Here is a 19,794-nt window from a genome sequence, read left to right on the forward strand (position 1 = left end):
GTCAAGTTGAATAGAATAATACCAGAGTAATCTAGACATTTAAGGGCCTTTTGTATTTACAAAACAATGCCTGGCTGAATAATTACTCAAATAAACGAACTTGAACACGATCAAGAAAAAAAAAATCCAATGTTGTTTCTTGTGATCTTGTATTGTTTTTGTTTTGTTTGGATGCGCCCAGTTCGACGTCTGGTTAGAAGAGGCTTGTGAGCGTCCAGTACCGTACTAGTAGAAAATGAAGGGGGAAGGGAAATATTCTTTGTTGGCTGTGTGCTGTTCTGCGCGCCCCGTGCCCCCGTGTTGTATTGAGGGGGATACACACGCTCGAGTGTGATGTTTCCTTGATGACAGTCTCCCGGCCATCCAACACTCTTGCACTCTGAAATCGACTTTTCTCTATTTTTTCCCCCATCGTGGATCCACGGGGCGGGTGGTTCGGATCGTGTGTTTGACGCGAGTTTTACGCCAATTTATCTATTGGCTAATTTTGGACCTAGTTGTGTCATTTTAATATTTTCGCCTACTGGGATATACTTGCGTGCGTACTGTGTGTGTAGCGTGTGTGGTGTGTGTGTATGTGTGTCGATAAATAGTCGGGGGAAAAACGCTAAACAAGAGCCAAGATGGCGGCCAACAGTGATGATGATGGAAATGGCCCGCTTCACCTCTACGAAGTATTCCAAAATTGTTTCAACAAAATAACATCGAATAATCTATCCAAATCAGGTGTGTAATTTTATTTGCGTTGTACTTTGTTTCCCAGAACGACCCGTTAGTTACTGTGCAATGTAAACAGGCGAAATGGCCAACACAGTTGCTGGAGTAACTTGAGCAAAACTACTTCCCATTGTTGTTGTTTCCTACAGATTGTTATTCAGATGTGTTTTTTTTGTTGTCTATTTACAGATAAACCAAACTTTCCTCCTGCATATGCTGGCATGGATAACAGAATGGTGAGAGGAGTTCTAGTTGTTATTATTCTGGTTTTCGTTGACTTCTGAAATGCTCACGTTTCTCTTTTTGATGCCAGGCCTACGGTCCACCTGCAGCTTACACATCAGGAACAGCAGGTCCTGTGGACGGTTATGGCAATGAAACTCCTTATTTCCCTTTCGGACATCCTTCCAGACAAGCTCCCTCTTCTGGCCCAGCGAAGAGGAAAAAAGATGTACAGCATCATAGCCATATAGTTCTTTTCGGTTTCTGCTCTAACTCGTTTCTTTACTTGCAGGGTGGAATGACAGACCACACCACTGACGGCATGGATTTAGTACCTCAGCCATGGGTAAGTCCTATGCCATTTTCAAACATATTTGGTCAAAAGCATCGTCATAATGGGTGATGGACATTGATAAACTCGGTCGTAAGACGAAAGAAATATTCCATCCCGTTCCAGTCCCTTTTCCGACGCTAAACATTTGTGATGAATGTTAGACAGTAAGACACCGGCCCATAGTGTTTGATAGGCTGCTTGTATCCGGTCTCATGATGAATGATTATTCTCACGCGTTCCGGTCACTGCTGTTGTGCAACCAAACGAATCGCCTCTTGGGAAAAAAAAAAGTGGAAAACCGCATACTGGAAGCAAATCAGTATGCAACAGTGATTGGAATTTCTAGAGGACTAAAATCTTACAAGATCAGTCAGCGAAACAATTTTTTAAAATAATGCGATCAAGAGTGACTCAACAGGTTTCAGGACAATCAATTGCGTCTGGACTTGTTTGGAGCTTTAACATTTCGGCGCGCCCAACTGTTGCCGTCATTAGTTTGATGACATTTAACGAACTCGGGAAAGAAACAAACAACAAAACAAATGAAGGCCGCGTGCGACGTAAAGGCGAGTTTAAAGAGTGGGTGGAAAAACTACGACCGCAAAACTGGTGGAAGGTTCTCACACATGATTTTTTTTTTTCTTTTTTCGACGGAAAGTGAAGACAGAAAAGTTCCATATCTTTTTTAACGCTCGTAACCATTACAGTTTTTTTTTTCTCTCTTGAATTTTTGCCGTGTGCGTACTAATGGTTTGTCTCATTTTCTCCGCGATGGCTAAAAGGAAGGGGATTTTGGGTTTAGGGGAAGGGTTTTTTTTTTTAAAGGTTCCTCCACGTGCTTCGAAAAAGGAGAGCAACGGCCTGAAACCGCGTTTCGTATTTCTCCATATCGACACCAAAGTTAATTTTCGTATTCGGAAACGCATTTTCTAAATTGAAATCTTTGAAAGATTCATCAAACCCAATTGAAGTATGCATATTAATAGAATATCAAGGCTACGGAGTGAATGGACTTTTCTGGAGAGTTGTTTTTATCAACTTCGTTGGCACAACATTTTTGTGTTTTTTAACTTCCAGCAACTGGCTAATTATAGGCTATTTGATGATTTTTTTTTCTTTCCTCTCTTTTTTGTTCGAATGCATGCCTATATGAACAGCGTTGCCAGCACATAGTCTTTTTTTTTTATTTTTTTTTGCATCAAGAAAGTTTCCACATTGATGGGTAAAGGAAAAAAAAGCTGTTAGAGTGTCAAATTATATTTCTTTCTTATATACATTTTTGGTGGTCTTTTTTAGCTATTTCTTTGCAGAGGGCAGTTAGTAACACGATCTACTGGCTCTCTCCCCTCTTTTTTTTCTTCTAAAGTAATGAAGTAGGGTATTTTTTTTTCTCCCTTAAAATTAAATAAAAAAAAAAAACTTGTCTAGTTTGAAATATTCCAGAGACGGCAACAGTGCAAAGGACAATAGCGCTCTTTCAAATTATCCTCCCCCACTTCTGCTACCTTTTTTTTTTTCGCTCTTCTCTCTCTATTTCTTTTTTGAAATGGTGGAAGAGAAGTAAGTGAATAACTAGCGTGGGAGGAAAGAATGGACAATCATATGTTTTCTCATTCTCCTTCCTTTCGTTGGCCGGCCCCAAGCTGGATGGCGTCGCCGTTTTGGAGCGTCCCCCGCTTATGTGCTTGTGTTTACCCTCGGGACATTTTCCATGTGTGTGTGTATGTGTGTGTCTATCTGTTGTTTAGGCCCGTTTGTTCCGTCAGTTGTTGGCATTGCACCGTCCGTGAAGGTTGAGCTTTTACCTCTCGCTCGTCCGGGAGTGAAAACACATTTTCAATCACGTGCAGTAGTTGTAGTAGTAGTAGTTCACCGAACGGGCCCCGTCTTCGAACCGACTTCATCTCATTGAGTGTCAATTGGAATTACTTTTGTGTGTGTGTGTGTGTGTGTATGTGTGCGTGTGCATATAAGAAAGAAAGAAAAGTATGACGAACGGAATGGTGGAACGTTATCAAACAAGTTCGTCTGCCACGGTCATGGGCTACGATTATCATCACCAAGATGGTAATAGTTCGCTGTCTGGTGTGTTCGATGCCGCTTTTTCGGCTGCCGCATCGACGTCGTCTCGAAGAGGTTATCCGTCGACGCATTACGACGGCGTCACTTCGGCCGCGATGCATCAGGTATTTTTTTTTTTTTTTTGCACAGGAGCGTTTTCCTCTCGGTGCTCTAGTTTTTCGTATTCATGTACTCTACCCACCCAACAGGTAGCGATGGTGAGTAAACGAAGGTGCGTAGCCGAGAGTTTTTTTTTTTTTTTTTTTGATGAATAGCGGTGGGAAACGGAAGACAATGATAAAAGAAAAGAAAAATAGAAAGAAAGAGCAGCTGGTAGACTTTTGAAAGGGGAGAAAGACAGAGAGGAAAAAAGGAAAAAAAAGAGAGGGGTGTAGTACACACTGTGCAGAGTTCAACACACGCCAACGCACACGGCAGTCGCCACTATATGCGGCCACCTGCCGTCCAGGAATTTGAATGACCGGCATCCTCTTTTTTTTTTTTTTTTTTTCAAAGCTAGAAAAACAGGAGAAAAAAAAAAGTCTTGGTCAATCTTTTGTTTTGAAGGCCTTGGGATTTTTCTTATCGAGTTAATCAATCAAAGTAAGGAGACAGGCGCTCATTTCTGGGTACCGTATTTTAACGCGACGATGTTTTCTGCACGAGCTCATTGGCCGTGAATGGTGAAATGTTGGAAGATTAGACGGTGTCGTTCATTTGAAGACGTGATAACTATAAGTAACCTTTGATTATAAAAAAAAAAGGAAACTGTTCGTGCGTTATGAGCGAAGCTGGTGATGTGGGTGGGTACGTCTTATCTGAACTGCGTCCATTTCTTTCGTAACACTTTGGAGATACTCGAGATTTCTAATTTCTTGTTGACTTGGTTTTTGTTGTTGTTGAATGATAAGACTGCCGAGCTCCCGATGACGTCGAAAAAGATCCAACAGGTGTTGGACTCTTAGCAGTTGTAATGCAATGTAAATTTGCTGGCCGAAACGATGTTTCGAGTTTTTATTTTATTCCTCATTTTCTTTTCCCCCTTGAGCCACAAGTCCTGACGAGTGGCGTGAGGTCGTTGTTATTTTCCCTAAAATAAAAGAAAAAGCCATTCCATTAAAAACTAGTAGAGCTAGTTGTCGAATTTTTTATTTTTTTTTTACGACTAGAAAAATAAAAGAAAGAATCCTTTTTAATTCGCTGGGGTTCGCGTACATTTTCTTTCGTGTCTTGCGATCGTTTTTTTCGTTTCCCCCCTCGAATTTGCGTACGGTTGAGATTCTCTCACGGCGACTTCCGGACGACGTCGGAACCTTGAAGAGTCTTTGGCCTTTTTTTTTGTTGTTGTTCTTTTTCTTCTTCTTATAATGCCCACCAAAGTAATAGAATGTACAGTTGTCCAGGGCGACCGCTAGAATAGTTTTCTTTTTTTGTTTTTCCAGTGGTTTTTCAATCCTACGACGATTGTTGTTGTCGGGCACACGCAGGGGTTTGTTTTTGCCGTAATGTGCGGTCCCATACAGATCACAGTCCGCGTAGTGCGGGCTACCGGAACGGGACGATACGAAATAAAATGTGACCATAATCTCAGAAGTCCCTCTCCCCTGACTATCTGGCTGGAACGAGTATTATGAATTAATGAGCCGTAGAGATTTCTGTGTCCGAAAAAAACAACAACAAAAAAACCTGGAACACGGAAAGATTTTTATTATAATTATAAGTTTTTTTTTTAAAGAACCGTAGAAGAAAAGAAAAAAAATGTAATTTTAACGCCAGGTTTGTAGCACGTGTTTCCGCCGGTTTAACTTCCGTGTTGGTCGAGTCATCGTCTCTTATGACAAAACCGGACGAGTTCAAATGTCAAACTCTTCCTGGACAACATGTTGAATCCAAACGACATCTTGTGCCTATCTATTTTGCTTCTTGTAGTGGACCCAGTTGGTGTGTGAGGATTGAGGGGGGGCGTGGAGGAGAGACACTGACACTGAAGAAGAAGAAGAAGAAGAAGAAGAAGAAGAAGAAAAAAAATCTTTTGTTGCAATCTGAAACCTTTTCAGGATTAAAACTTCGAGTGTTGGCCCTTTTGATTTTATTTTCTTTCCCTTTATTTTTTTTTTTTAAACCCCCGGCTTTTGCCTCGAGCCACAAGTCAGTTAGAAGGGGAACCCGGTGCCATCTGCTAGCTACCAAAGTAGGAAAGCGACCACCTCCCCCGTTCGTGGACTCTAGTAGAGTCGTTTGTTTTGACCGTCTTATATATCTATTTTCTTTCTTCTTTCTTTCTAACGAGAGAGAGAGAGAGAGAGAAATCATCATCAACGAGAAAATGTTCTAGGCTTCATTAAGCCATGTGGTTGCCGAGCTTAAATTCTTGTCTAATCGCTTCTCTTCTGATTGAAAGATGTATTTAAAAGTAACCGTGGGGGTTTGTTCAATCTCCGCTCCCTAATTTCGTGTCTATTATTATTTTTAAATGATAGTGCGATTTTCCTTCTTTTTTAAGTCAATCTTGCGGATGAGTTTCGTTTTTTTTTTCCTTTTTTCTGACCCCCTTTTTTTCTGTTTTGCTCCGACCGTCGTTCGTTGGCTGGCATGTGGCATCGTGTAGTTCCCCTCGTAAATTGATTTTATTTTGAGTTTGATTTGGGCCTTTTTTTTTTTTGCGATTCTCGTTTCTTTTAAATACCCTTTGCATCAATTTGCTCCGCTTACGATTTCCGCGCTGCTCGTTGGACCGTTCCACCAAACCGTTTGGTCCCCCCCCCTCCCCCCGGTTTGTCCGCCCCCCTTGCCTTTCTGTGCGTCCTTTTCTTTTTTCCCGTTCGGTTCACCCCTCCTCACCGTGGTTGCTTTGGAACATATCACTCTGTTTCGAGCACGTCGGGCTGATGGAAATTTCCAGATTCGTTTGTTTCAGATTTTCCTCGCTAGATGGCGGTGCGTAGTAACGGTGTTTGCTAATAGGTGGCGTTTGCTAATGCTTTTGAGTGGCCATTGAACTTTTCGTTTAGCGCTCCTGAAGGGAATTTCGTTGTCTGTCGAATGCTGATTGGACCCTAATTTTGTATAATAAAGCTCTTCTTCTTCTTCTTCTTCTTCTTTTGTTTGTTTTGTTTTTTCGTTAAATGCTTCAGTGACAGGGTCTTTGCCGCCATTAGCGTTGGGAAAATTCTTGAAACGTTTTTTAAATGAATAGTGTTTGTTTTGTTGTTGGTTGTAAGAAGACAAAAAAAAGATCGCGTCTCTTGTGGATGAAGTAACCTGTATTCCTCACGGGCTCGGAATTGACGCCATTTTCTTTTGTGTTGTGACCTTGGGCCCTACTGGTATTCAAGAATAGGAGGGCACTAACTGCATAGAAGGGGGACTTTTTTGTGTTTCAAAATCTTATGTATATATTTTTTTTTTTCTCTTTTGGATTGAGAGAGGGGGGCTAAAAAAAAATCTTTTGTGTTAGGAAGATTTTTTTTTGTTTCGTGTTTTCTCTTTCCATCTTCTCTTTTCGTCCGTTCTAATGTTTTTGGCTTTTTATTTGATTTCGTTTTTTTAATGGCTTTGAATCTGCATTGCATTGTGATTGCCGTAAAAGAAAAGGAGAGAAAAAAAGAAACAGTTCCCAAATTTGCTTACAGAGAAAACGTAAAGAAAATAGGAGATAAAAAAAAAAAGCTAACAAAAACGTAAGAAGAAAAGAATAAGAATCACTTTTACCATTTCGGGGTTTTGAGGCGCCGCGCTGTCTGGTCCGCAGGGTTTTCGTGGCCCCGTTTTTCTTCATTTTTTTTGGTGTGTGTGTGTGTGTCTCTTCGCATCCCTATTTGTGCTGTCGAGTCACGTGATGCTTGTGGCATTTTTCAGGTCCTTTTTTTTTTTATTATTATTATTATTATTATTATTTTTTCTAAATAAAAAGGGCCGAATCGAATGTTTCTCTACTCCCCAGCGGGAGCGAGTCTCAACAGGAACAGAAAGACGAGATTCCCCTATTCTTCTAGAATGTCCAATCACACGGCGATCAGGTGGGGATCATGGTAATGATGATGATAGTAACGACGATATCCCCCTCCTTCCCTCCTCTTCTCCTCCTTAAAAAAAAAAAAAAAATAGAAAGAAAAAATTGGTATGGCGGCAGAGCTTTCTGTGATTCGTTCTTTCGTTTCAGAAGTTGTTCCATCCACATCTGAGGCTCCCTTTTTATTTCTTGTTTTTCCTTCCTCATTCTTCTTTAAACATTCGATTTCCCTCTTTTATTTATTTTTTTTTTTTCGATTGTAAAATTATCCAAAAATATGGGTTTTGAATTCCGGATGTCGATGATTATAATTTTTAGGTGCTTTGGGGTGTGGGGTTGGGTGGGTGGGGGGGGGGCGGAGTAGTTCGGAAGAGGGGGAAACAATTTTTGTTATAATTTTTCTCCGAGTAAAAGGCGCGGGGGAGATCAAGTGACGTCACATTATGAAAGAAAGAACGGCTCGATTCAATTGGAGATTGAACATCCGGTTTCTCGAGGTATTACCCGCCCTCGTTCCACACACTGTTCCACGCACAAAAAATGAGAATGGGGAAAGGCACAGGGACAGAATAAGCAATTTTTCCGATAGCCATTTCATTTACAGTTGATAGCAATATGATATTCTAATAGCTTGTCATATTCAATATTTTTTTTAAAGCCTACCAGGCCACACCTCTTCCTGACGGTTAGGAACCATTGTGACACTTTATGAATGCTACTAGTCAAAGGTTGATATCCTACACCAATTTTTTTTTTTTTTTATAATATTGGGAATTTAAAAAAAATAATAAATGGTTCGATATTGATGACACCAAATGTGTAGCCATCCGGTTTTGGGTTGCTCAACATCCCGTCTAGTTTGTAACGTTTTTTCTTAAGTTGATTGCGCTTAGTTGTGTACACGTTGTAGGACGGGAATGCCGAGCCCAGTGTCACCTAGGGCTAAATTGATAGGGGGTTCCAACTGGTGAATACTAATGGGCAATCACGAAGGCAAAGAAGAAAGAAATGGGAGTCATTCCAAATAAAGCTTTGAGAAAGGAAACCTTCAGTCATGGGGATATTTCAGCTGGGCGTGCTTACGGAATCCAATACGACAGGTTTGATCAACGATGTCGACATGCGTTGTGAAATTGCGGGACCCGTACAGGGTGCAGCAGCACATGGCCGGTTTCCACTTTGGAAATCTTCAGGTGTTTTTGTTAACCGAAAAAATATAAAAATAAAATAATTTTTTTTCTTTCTTTTTTCGTCCCCTTTATCCAGCGGCCATTGGTCCCAACACCTTTCTTAAGCTGCCCCTCGAGACCTTTTCGGCCATTTTTTTTTTTTTTTTTAACTTGGAAAGACCTTTTTTTTTTTAACAATAGCTTTCACACCTTTTTGTTTCTTTCTTGGTTATAGGGATGAGGTGAGGGGGGGGATAGTGCGTTGGTTTGAGAAGGAAAAATAAAAAAGCATCTCTAGGGCATTTATCGAGGCGTTGGATAACGGTCCAAGCCGAATTCCCTTGATGGTTTACGCGAAATTTTTGTTTTTACTTTTGTTTTAATTTTTTTTTACTTTATCGCTAGTTTTTGACGCCTGATTCTCTCTGGAGAGGTCAAGTCGACCGTGATAGTAATTTTTGCCGATGTGAATGATTCCTTTTTTTTCTTTTTCTATCCTCTTCTTTAAAAATGAAAAAAAAAATAAATTCTGACGAGGTTTTTCCCCTAGACAAAGAATTCCCTCAACATGCAGACTGCTTGGTGCCAAACTAGGCGGGGTCTCGAGAAATTTATCCTCGGGCTTTCTGACACTTTTCTTTATGTCTTTGCCTCCAAGCTTCTTCTTTCTTTCTTCTTTCGTTTTTCATCCATACACTTTGTTTCTTGTTTTCCCAAGACCCCCAACAAGTTTTCTGGAAAAGGTCGTCGGATTTCGGTATGCAAGAGGAGACCTATTCTCATTCTCTCTGTCTCTCTCTCTCTCTTTCATTTCTTTTTTTCATTTTTTCTTTCTTTCTTTCTTTCTTGTTCCATGGAAGAACTTTCCCATGATCTGCCACTTGACTCTTGACAATTTTCTAGTGTATCATTGTCATGATTTTATGTACGATATCTTTTTTCTTTCCCGAATCAAGTCGACATCAAGCATTGAGCTGCTTTGCATGTGGAAATCATTTTGAAAATGAGGTGAATTGTTGACGTTCGCAAATAAGAATCAACAGCAAATAACCTTTAATAACAAGTGGGGAATTCAAATCGAAAAGAGAAAGGTGTTTCGCATTTGTTTCAGGAGTGGCCACTTGGCTATCCCTCACTTGCCGGTTACTTTAAAAGAAAAGAAAAGAGGAAAAAAAAAAAATAATGAATATAATAAATAAATAGATGCAAGATTGAATACTTGCCAAAGTCAAAGTTATGCAGCTATGCACTGGACAAACGCGAGTTTTTAACTAACCACACCAAAAGTCATCAATGTCGTTTCGAGAAAGAAAGAAAAAAAAAAAAAGCCCAACCTGTCTGTCCATCGGATTCCCTTTCCCCCCCGTAAAATGGTAGCCGGTTTTCTTTTTATCTCTTTTTTTTTTTTTTTTTCATTCTGTCTTTGCAGTCCGTGATTGAAGCGGATGATATCACAGAATAAAACAAGACGAATCGAATATTTTATTCCTTTTTTTTTTATTTTTTTATTTCTCTCTCCTTTGGGTTGGCGTGGCTTAGATGACAAGATTCGCGTGGGGCGATCATTTGCACAGTAGATGGCATCGCTATCAACCTCGACCCGCTGGGCTGGAAACCTTCCCAAAAAAGATACACACTGCGCTCTTACTGTAGTATCCCCTCTTTAAAAAAAAAAAAAAAAAATGTCGAAAAAAGAAGGCGGAGCTCATTCTGTGTGTGTGTGTGTGTAAGGAAGGGAGACGTAGTTCGTTAGAGAGGGGCAACCGGACCAGCACCAAAGCTAGACGGGTCAGTCCTGCTTCTGAGTTGGTGCCAATCTGTGCTATAGAGGATTTTCCGAAACGATTCTTACTTCTTGTGTGTGTGTGTGTGTTTGTGCGCGCGGGTGTGTGTGTGTGTCTTTTTCTTGTTTGTTTTTTTTCTCAACGATTTTACAACGATGGAATGGCCCCTGAAGTGTAACCAGGAGCCCTGGGTTTCTCATTGAATTGAGCCCCTCAAATCCTACGTTTTTTTAGACTTTTTGTTTCTTCCCCACTTGTGTGTGTGTGTGTGCGCGCGCGTTGTTTCCAAATGCCTGGATTACCCAACCGAACGAGCGTTCCACCTCCCAATGTGACAATGGCTTACCGTCAGAGCGGGCACGTGATTCAGCCGCAATCGAACGGCGTTTGGAACGCTAGTTACACCACTAATTGTAATACTAACTGGACGAGCGTCCCCCCTGCCTCGACGGCAGCCCAGCCTGTCCGTCAAACGTTTGACGTGATTGCGCGTCGGAGGAATCCGCATTATTGGACGGCGGCCGGTACCAACAATCCGGCCGTCTCGTCTCCCGTCGGTGGCAACAGCCCACTGACACCCACACCGACCCCAAGTCCGGCCACTCCCTCGCCCATCAGTCCCGCTTATCCCAACAGACCTGTTTCGGTTAGCTTTCGTGTGACATCATCCATTTTTTTGCTGAATTTTTTGATCCATTGCCAACTACATCATTTTTGTTTGTTTTTTTTGGATTGGATTTAGATCATTAAACTGATTTTATTTTATGTATTTATTTTGATTTTTTCTAGTATGGATCGGAGAACATGGAATTTCCGCAGGACTCTCCGCGATACACTTCACCTAAGCCCGGAGGTGGCCTCTATGGGGATTCGTACTTTATGGGTAAGATGACAAGGTCATACCTGTCCTTCTAAGCTACTTAATGATGTGTTTGTCAACAAGAAAATGAAGCGATGTGGGGGGGGTAGAGAAAGTCCGCAAGTGAATAACGTGACATCAACGCATCGATGCGATCCGTTGAAAGGATCCCTTGCCTTGCGAAATGTTAACGTGTAAAGAATACGCGGAGCGAGGGGGGGGGGGCCAAGTCTTTTGAGGGTGGTCTTTTTCGGCCGATCTGTGTGGCCTCTGCCACTTGTTTTGGTGTAGTTTTCAGGAAGGGATATCATTTTTTTTTAATGTGTTATTATTTTGTTTGGTAGAATGGGTATTTTAGAAAGAAAAAAAAAGATTGAGATTAAGAAAGGGAATTGCCGTCACGTTTAACTTTACGAAAATACATAGACGTCGGTTAGGACTTGTGGACGTGTCAGCTTGTTGCCTAGTCCCCGAACGATGGGTCAAATAAACACATCATCGGCTATTAGGGTTTACCTCTGGGCTAAACGATTGGTTTTGGTCGTATTGAACCGTTTTCGAAATTCTTTTGCATTTGGCAGGTGATGGATCGACACATCCAGCAGATCCGTGGGCGTCCAATGGGAATGGAGGCGCGCCTTTACATGCCGGCCCGTACGGTGGCTACGCTGGCCAGCAACAAGCGCAACCTCAACAACAGCAGCAGCAGCAACAGCAACAAGTCGGACAGACCCCGCCGCTCATGAATAGCGGCGGAGGTGGAGGCATACCCAACACACTCATGGGAGGACAGCCTTCTTACCCTGGCCAGGGTATTTTCAGTATGATCTCCCAGTTTTTTTGCTAAAAGGAAAGTGTAATGTTCATTTGTTTGTTTCTTTGCATCGTCGTAGCAGGTCCTGGAATGCACGGCATGGGATCGGGCGCGCTTCACGATCCATCCGGAATGGGAGGCTACAACGTGGCCTTATCGCCAGCCCAAGATCACAATGGCGCCAATAATTTGATGAGCTCTGGTCTTCCACCGATGTCGACGTTTCGCAATTCCGCCACGGGACCGATGAGAGGCCCCGTATCTCAGTCGGGCGTTATCCAGGCTGGAGCGGCCACCGCAGTCCAATCTCCCTCTATGTACAGCCACAGTCCGAATTTAGGACCTCCGCCCGGCCCTGGTGGCCAAACTGGCGACGCCCTTGGCAAAGCATTAGCATCGGTTAGTGTTTTTTCTTTTTTCTTTTTTCTTTCTTTAAATGAAAAATAATTCCAATTAATTATTTTTTGTTTTTCTTAAGATTTATTCCGCCGATCAGAGCACAAGCAGTTTCAGCTCACATCCCACAACGCCCGTCTCATCGCCTCCTCCGTTGACGTCGGTGAGTCAGCCGCAGTGGAACGGGCCTTCGCATCCGCACGCACATCCTGCGGCAGTGGCCAACACGGCCTCACCCCTCTACAATGAACGCAATCTCCACATGGTACGTTTTGTTCTTTCCTTTTCTTTTCCTTTCCTCGTAGATCTCGTCCAGCTGTTTCTTGGAGAGTACGCTGCAGTTTGATAGAATGCGCCTCTCCTTCTGGTCGGTTTGATTGTTGACGGAAGTTGCTTGACCGTTTGTTTGTTTGCCTGGCTTTTTTTTTTTTTTTTTGCTTACACTTTCCAATACGCGAGGGTTTGTTATTTCACTTCTCTAGTTCCGTGGAAACGCGAATGATGCGAAACCAAAAAAAGACCTTCTTTTCTAGAGCTCGTGTTTGTGTGACGACCCTTGTGCTGTTGTTTTCTTTTTGTTGTTGTCTGTTTACGTTCTGATTGTCTTTCTGTTTGTTATTTTCCGTATTCCTCTCGTCGTTGCGTCCTACTGTTTTTTTTTTTTTATTGGATGGTTCAGGCTCGTCGCATGCCCGAGCAAGAGCGACTCGACGATGCTATTGGCATTCTTAGGAATCACACCGAGGTAGTTGTCGTCTTAATTGTTGTCCTACCAGTAGAATTCGTCTTTTTTCGTTTGTTGTGTTTTAGTGTTTAAAAAGAAATTGTATTTAAATTGAAACGAGTTATCTACAAAACACACATAAACACACACATATATATACATGCTTTGTTCATGTATATGTATATATATATATATATATAGAGTCTTTCGAGTCCGTTAAATGGCTCTTTTCATCAGGCGACCACTCGGATGGAAGAGCGATTGGACGATGCCATTAACGTGCTCCGGAATCACGCCGAATCGGTGGGCGGTGGCGGACCGCAATCTGCTCTGCCCGGCACCGGACCTTCACCCGCCTTGTCACATTCCAACGGCGTCATGACCGCCTATCCACCCGTCCTTGAACCCCTCATGGTAATGAATTTCATGTCTGATTTGTTTTTTGTTGAAAGAAAAAAAAAGACAACAACACACAAAATAATTGTTTGTTCAACGTGAAAAATATTTTGCATACATTAGCATAATTTGAATTTATTTTTCCTTCTTCTCCTCCTCCTCCTCCTTAGGGTGGTCATCATCCGGTCAGCAGCACAGTTGGTCACCCATCGTCTTACGGCAATTTGGGTCCCACATCTCTCGGTGGACCCATTCACGATCCCGTGGACCGGTCCATGGTAGACGGCCTTTCTACGATACCTAAAGCTCCACCTACAAGTTCAAGTAACACATTTTTCTTTTTCTTTTTTATTGTTGATTAAAAATGCCATGTTGAATCGTATTCTAAAAAAAAAATAAAATCTTCTATTCATTTGCATGTACCCTTTCCCCCCCCACTTCGACGATGATTAGAAAAACGAAAAGACCCAGACAGCAGCGAAGCGAAATTGGGCCTGGACGGACGCATTTCGTCGCTGGGCGGGGCTTCAGCCAACACACCGACCTCGTCAAGCCACGGAGGCGCGAGCAAAAGCAGCAAACGCTCGCGGAGGTAGTGCGTACCTTCGGCCATCTATTGACCGATTTTTTCGTTTTTTTTTTTTTCATTTGAAATTCATTCATTCATACTAATGGTGAATTGTTTCTTTCCTTTTTTTTTTTTTGTATTTTTTACGTGACTTTTTCTTTACCTGGAACCCATTTACCTCGTGGGTTTATAAGCAGTGCCGGTAGCGATGACGAAGATGACGACGACGAGGGACTCGATCCAGCCGTCAAAGTGGTCAAGGAGAAGGAAAGGCGGCAAGCCAACAACGCTCGGGAACGGTAAGAAAACAATCGAAATTCAGTTCAATTTTTGTGTTAAAAGTTAGCCAGTCAGGGGGGTTACTCGATTCATTGTGGGTTTTGATGCGATCTCGAGTCAAAGAATCGAATTTGGCGTTGCGATTGTGAGTCGCCGTGACGCGTGTTTTTTTAAATAGATATTTGAAATTTGCAAAAAAACAAAACAAAGAAAGTAGTGATTTGATGGGTTTTATGACGCAATCTTGTCCGAACTGTCAGAGTGCGGGTGAAAGACATAAACGAAGCGTTCAAGGAGTTAGGCCGCATGTGTCAAATGCACCTCAAGATTGATAAGACGCAGCCGAAATTGACGGTGCTTCACCAAGCTGTCGACGTCATCACTCAGCTGGAACAACGTGTTAGAGGTAGTTGTCTGAGAACGAGTAGTAACCCGTTTCTTTTTTGTTTTTCTCTCTCTTCTCTCTCTCTCACTCTCTTCTGTCTCTATCTCTCGCCTGTGTCTTTCTCTCTTTCGCTATCTCTTTCTCTTCCAATCAACCCCCCCCCACCACCCACTACCGTCTCAAACAAAACAAATACTCTTCCATAACTTACCTCATTTCCCATCTCCCGATCCTCTACCTCCTTTTTCACGTATCTCTCTCCCCCCCTTTTTTTTTTCATCATCACCTTCGACCCGCCCGTTCCTGTTCCAAACAATCCCCTCCCCCTCCCCCCCCAAAAAAAACAACAACAACAACAAACAATTAGGATCCGAATCCGGGATATCAACGAAGCGCTCAAGGAATTGGGGCGCATGTGCATGACGCATTTGAAGTCGGACAAGCCGCAAACCAAATTGGGCATCCTCAACATGGCCGTTGAGGTCATCATGCAGCTCGAGCAGCAAGTGCGAGGTACTGCCACACACACACACACACAAACACACAAATCAACTGCAAATAAAGTGCGACAACATGTTTGTCATGTTGTCGTCTCTTCTTACATTCTTTCCCTCTTATTGAGTATTAAGCAATTTGAACAACAAACAAAAACATTCAAGACGAAAGCAATGCTGAAATCATCTGTAGCTTTCAAGTCGTTGCTTTCGTCTTTACAATTTTTAATTTTTTTATTTACAGTATTTATTTATTTGTTATTATTTATGCTGGAAAAAAAAAATGCACGGCTTTCATTCAATTTTAGCTTTTGAAAATGATTTCTTTTTTTTTCTTTTTTTTAAGATGTAATTATTCTGTTTATTGTTTCGATTTCATCGGAGAGTGCATGCACAAGTTATTCCCTAAACAAAAATTCATCGTAATTTATTTCGCTTTGGTTTTTATTTAACCTTCACTTACTATTTTTTTTTTTCGTTTTTTTTTTTTTTTCGTTTTTTTTTATCTATCCCAAAACCCTTCCCCACACCCCATCATAAAAATTTTTTTTCGTTATTCCCGCTGTTGACTAACCAAATTCTCCATTCGAATGCTGCCTTGTGATTTGTTTTCCCCCCTCTCCTGGTTTTGACCGTTATTTTACATGTTACCAGTAATCACAATTTTTTAAAGAAAAACGTAGATGAATTGCTAATCTTAAAAAAAAAAGAAAAACAAAAAAAAAATCTGGTAACATGTTTTTGTATTTTATTTTATTTTTTTTTTCTGGGGGAAAAGAAAATCGGTATTTCCTTCTCGTATCTTTCCTGTCGCTTTCCTTCACCAATCGAAATCGATGGTTTCTATTTTTTTGGAGCAAATTATTAAATGCGTTGATTTCTTTTCTCTTTGTACAGAGAGAAATTTGAATCCAAAAGCGGCATGTTTGAAACGACGCGAAGAAGAAAAGGCAGACGATGGGTCCGCCAAGGGCATGCAGGGCCCACCGCACCTGGGCAGCGGGGGAGGCGCCGGTGGAGGTGGACCTCCCCCGATGATTCCGTTCGGATCAATGCCATCCTCGGTAAGTTTCTTTTTATAAATGACACGGACATAATTTAAAAAAAAAATTAATTTATTTTTCCCCCTTTATTTTCAAGTTTTGATTCCAGCAACTCGCAGGTTCGCATCAGATTTAGTTGTCCAACACACACAACAAAAAAGACCTGGACATCACGTAAAAGTGTGTACGCCAGATCGACAACAAACAATCCTATATCGACGCGCAGTTCATTTCCCCGAAGAAGGAGACCTTTTCTTAATTTTTTTTTTTTTTTTTCTTAATCCAAGAGGAAAGAAGAAAAGAAAATGAGAAAAAAAAAACACAGTTGTGGTTTTCTTGTTACTGGTGAGATGTATCAGTTAAATTGTGTGCGTGCGTGGTGTGCGTGTGTGTGAGTGCAAGTTATCGTCTTTGAGATGTGATTGAATTCTGAACTGGTGCTCCATATCCCCCTATTTCTATTGTGGTATCGTTGAGCGCTTGATTGAACCGGATGGAAACAAAAAAAACGACGAAAACCCTTTACCGGAAGCAAAGAAGAAAAAAGAAAAGAAAAAAAAATTGGGCAGCGACATTTTACCTCGCTACCGTCCCTCGTTTTTTTTTTTTTTAGTTGGCTGAAATTTTCGTTATCGCGACCGAGTACATATTATGCAATCCTGACAAACAAAAACAAACAAAAATCCATAGCTGCTACCGTGGAAGGAAATAAGCTCGTCGCTCGTTAACAGAATGATTGTATAGATTTATGACATGTCTTGAAACCCTCCCCCGATTCCCAATCTCATCACATGGACGCAGTTTAACGACGATGCCGTTTTTGAAAAAAAAAAGGCGCGAAAACAAAAAACAAAAACAGAAGGACAATTTGAAACACACACACACCAATGGAAAGATGTGGAAAACAGGAAGCAGTTGTCATCACTAAATTTGATCTAAAACACGCTGACGATGTTTACCTGTGTGCATTGCGTGCCCGTCTGCGGCGTTTGATCGTGTAGCGTTATTCCCATCCATTTCTGTTTGTTATAGCCTCGATTCTTATCTCTCTCTCTCTCCCTTCTATCCATGATAATCACCATGTCGTTGCACTCTCCCACAAAACGTGTCGGAATAGCTCCTGATGGTCTAGCTGAGTAGCTTTATTACGAGTAGCTCGAGTTTTGAATTTTATTTTATTTTTTTTTATTTTAATTCTTTTGCCAAGCGTTTTGATTTATGATTTTTTCGACACCTACTTTTTGCTCACCTGCAGCTGGTTTCATTAGCCACACACTTCCGCGTAGCGTTTGGTTTTCAATTTGTATGTGCCTCTCCCTACATCTCTCCCCCATCTACCACGTTAAGCATCTCTCATCAGCGTGCCTTTATTACTCCCCCTTTCCCCTCCCCCTCCCTCCCTACAGGTTCGAGCACAAACACACATTGGAACGAACCTACCAAAAACAAAACAAAAAACAAGCAGCAGCAAACGCGATCGTAAGGCCCTCCCTCCAAAACTCCCGAGGACATATCAGCAATTTTTTTCCTTTTTTTCTTTTTTTTTCTACATCGAATGTCATGTTTCTCTTGTTGAAGCATCTCTCCCCTTCCTTCCGGAATATGTTTTTTTCCTCAATCTTTTTCTTACAGACGATTAGAGACAGACAGGACCTCCATCTTCGGGCATTGTAGTACTTTTATTTATTCATTTTTTTTGTTTTTGTGTTTTTGTTTAGTGAGAAATGCAAAGCATAGCCGGCGATCTCAAAAAAAAAGAAGAAGACAGTGCACGAGCACCGTATTAAATGAATAGGAGAAACTTGAGAAGAGGTTTTGAGGTCTAGTTTTGTTTCATATCCAAACCAAGAAATGTTCTCCCCCCCTTTTTTTTTTTTTTTTTTTTGCATACGATTAAAAAAATAATAATAAGAAGAGAATGCGTCTCAAATTGATTGCGTTTGATGTATTCCTATTTTTTTTTTTCTTTTCTTTCTTCCGGGATTGTCGTCGAAGTCGTTTCGGCCTAGAGCATCAAAAATCAAGCGTACGTTGTTTCCATGACATTCGGGAGACATTTGTGGGAGTTGTGTGCGTCCACCTTCGTTTGCGTTTATTTCTCTCTATCCTCCTCCCCCTCCACCACCTCCTCCTCCTCCATATATTTTCTGAGGGATGCCGTAGGACCATGGGTGTTTTTTTCCAGTTCAATCGTCTCCGATCGAGTTTTAAAAAGAAAAAATAGAAAAAATAGAAAAATGAAAAAAAAAAATAGAATAAAATCATGGCTTCTAAATCCCCCTGCCCCCCTCCCCCCATCTCTTCGTTTAATAATTTGTTTTAAAGTTTTTTGCTTTTGAATGATTTGTCGTTTTATTATTATTATTTTTTTTTTTTTTCGGGAATTGAATGACAAAATAGATGCCAGACATCAAGTCTTTTCCATAGCTATCGTTGATTAAATGTGCGTTCCCTCTACGTGAGTTTCAGCTACATTCGCCTCTTATTATAAAAATGGTTTAACACAAACACAGACAGAAACCATGTTTTTTTTGGTTTTTTTTTCTTAATCTCTCCAGCTGGAGCACCGTTTATTACATCCTCGACCCTCTTGTGTGTTTCATGTACTTTTGACCGGGGAAAAAAAAAAGAAAAGAAAAATTCAATCAATTTTTGTTTTTTATTGTAATTTTTTTTTTTTTTTTTGATTTTCCTTGTCTGATTTGTCTCTTGTTTCTTTCACCGTGTTTAAATCATCCTTGCCGACCCTCATCGATATCATATCTTATATTGATTGTTTTATTGGTATTCCTTCCTTTTTGCTATCGACATACAATCCTCCCCGCCCTCAATTCGCCCTGTTCACACTCTGTACGCATCGTTTCTCTCTTTCTCTCTCATCCATGGAAGTTGTAATAAACGTGCCATTGCCATTTTTTTGAAATGATGTACGCCGCAAAAACATTTGTTTCAGATGATCTTGTCACTCGACTCGGTGGCTAACCAGCAAACAGCGTGAAGTGTTTCGAAAACGTGTTTTTTTTTTGTTTTATTTTTGTTTGTTATGAAAGGAATTCTCTCGTTGCATCTTTACTGAATTCTTGTGGTAATTTGGTGCACTTGAGTGAACACTTCCTGACATTTCGAGTGGGCTCGCCAGTTGCATTTAACTGTCGAGCAAACTTCATTTCCATCTCCTTTGCGAAATGCTAAACAAAACAAACAAAATGTTTCGACCAGAAGAAAAAAACAAAAGACGGTGCATCCAAAATGAACCAACACGTAAGACGGATTGACGTAAATTTGGCTAGGAATTTATTAAGTAATTATAATTTATTTTATTTTTTTTTTTTTCAAATTTCGTAATCAAAGCCAAGTCGGAGATTGCAAAGTAAAAACAAATGAAAATGAATAAGAGAGAACTCGCCAAATGGACATCGTGTTCCACGCCCTTTCCTCGAATATCCCCGAAGGCTCGGGGAGTACACCATCCAATCATGTTGGGACTGCTCTGGTTTGCGAAGAAAACAAAAAACAAAACAAAAAAGGGCCATCCAG

General features: G+C 41.1%; 1 protein-coding gene across 15 annotated transcripts; it reads left to right on the top strand.

Annotated features, from left to right (window-relative positions):
- The first annotated feature begins 91 nt into the window (after positions 1 to 91).
- On the top strand, positions 92 to 19,180 carry LOC116922816 (transcription factor 12). 15 transcript variants are annotated; one of them, XM_045174427.1, is made up of 16 exons: positions 92 to 726; positions 907 to 953; positions 1,031 to 1,168; positions 1,232 to 1,285; positions 11,089 to 11,182; positions 11,740 to 11,979; positions 12,052 to 12,371; positions 12,451 to 12,633; positions 13,048 to 13,113; positions 13,294 to 13,506; positions 13,659 to 13,812; positions 13,942 to 14,083; positions 14,251 to 14,355; positions 15,088 to 15,233; positions 16,112 to 16,278; positions 16,355 to 19,180. In XM_045174427.1, exons 1-16 carry the CDS (start codon positions 624 to 626, stop codon positions 16,358 to 16,360), a joined length of 2,178 nt encoding a protein of 725 aa, XP_045030362.1. In that variant the 5' UTR covers positions 92 to 623; the 3' UTR covers positions 16,361 to 19,180. The 15 variants fall into 15 exon arrangements, with proteins under 15 accessions (XP_045030362.1, XP_045030366.1, XP_032785148.2 ...); XM_045174431.1 differs by lacking the exons at positions 92 to 726; positions 907 to 953; positions 1,031 to 1,168; positions 1,232 to 1,285 and adding an exon at positions 3,052 to 3,459; XM_032929257.2 differs by lacking the exons at positions 92 to 726; positions 907 to 953; positions 1,031 to 1,168; positions 1,232 to 1,285; positions 15,088 to 15,233 and adding exons at positions 10,033 to 10,945; positions 14,596 to 14,741.
- Positions 19,181 to 19,794: the final 614 nt, after the last annotated feature.

Source organism: Daphnia magna, linkage group LG5, assembly GCF_020631705.1.
Source record: "Daphnia magna isolate NIES linkage group LG5, ASM2063170v1.1, whole genome shotgun sequence".
Classification (NCBI taxonomy): Eukaryota; Metazoa; Arthropoda; class Branchiopoda; order Diplostraca; family Daphniidae; genus Daphnia; species Daphnia magna.

Coding starts and splice junctions, on each gene's coding strand:
- LOC116922816 (XM_032929257.2), top strand. CDS start 10,589: ATGCCTGGATTACCCAACCGAACGAGCGTTCCACCTCCCAATGTGACA. Junction 11,183..11,739: donor TGGGGATTCGTACTTTATGG/GTAAGATGACAA, acceptor TGCATTTGGCAG/GTGATGGATCGACACATCCA. Junction 13,507..13,658: donor CCGTCCTTGAACCCCTCATG/GTAATGAATTTC, acceptor CCTCCTCCTTAG/GGTGGTCATCATCCGGTCAG.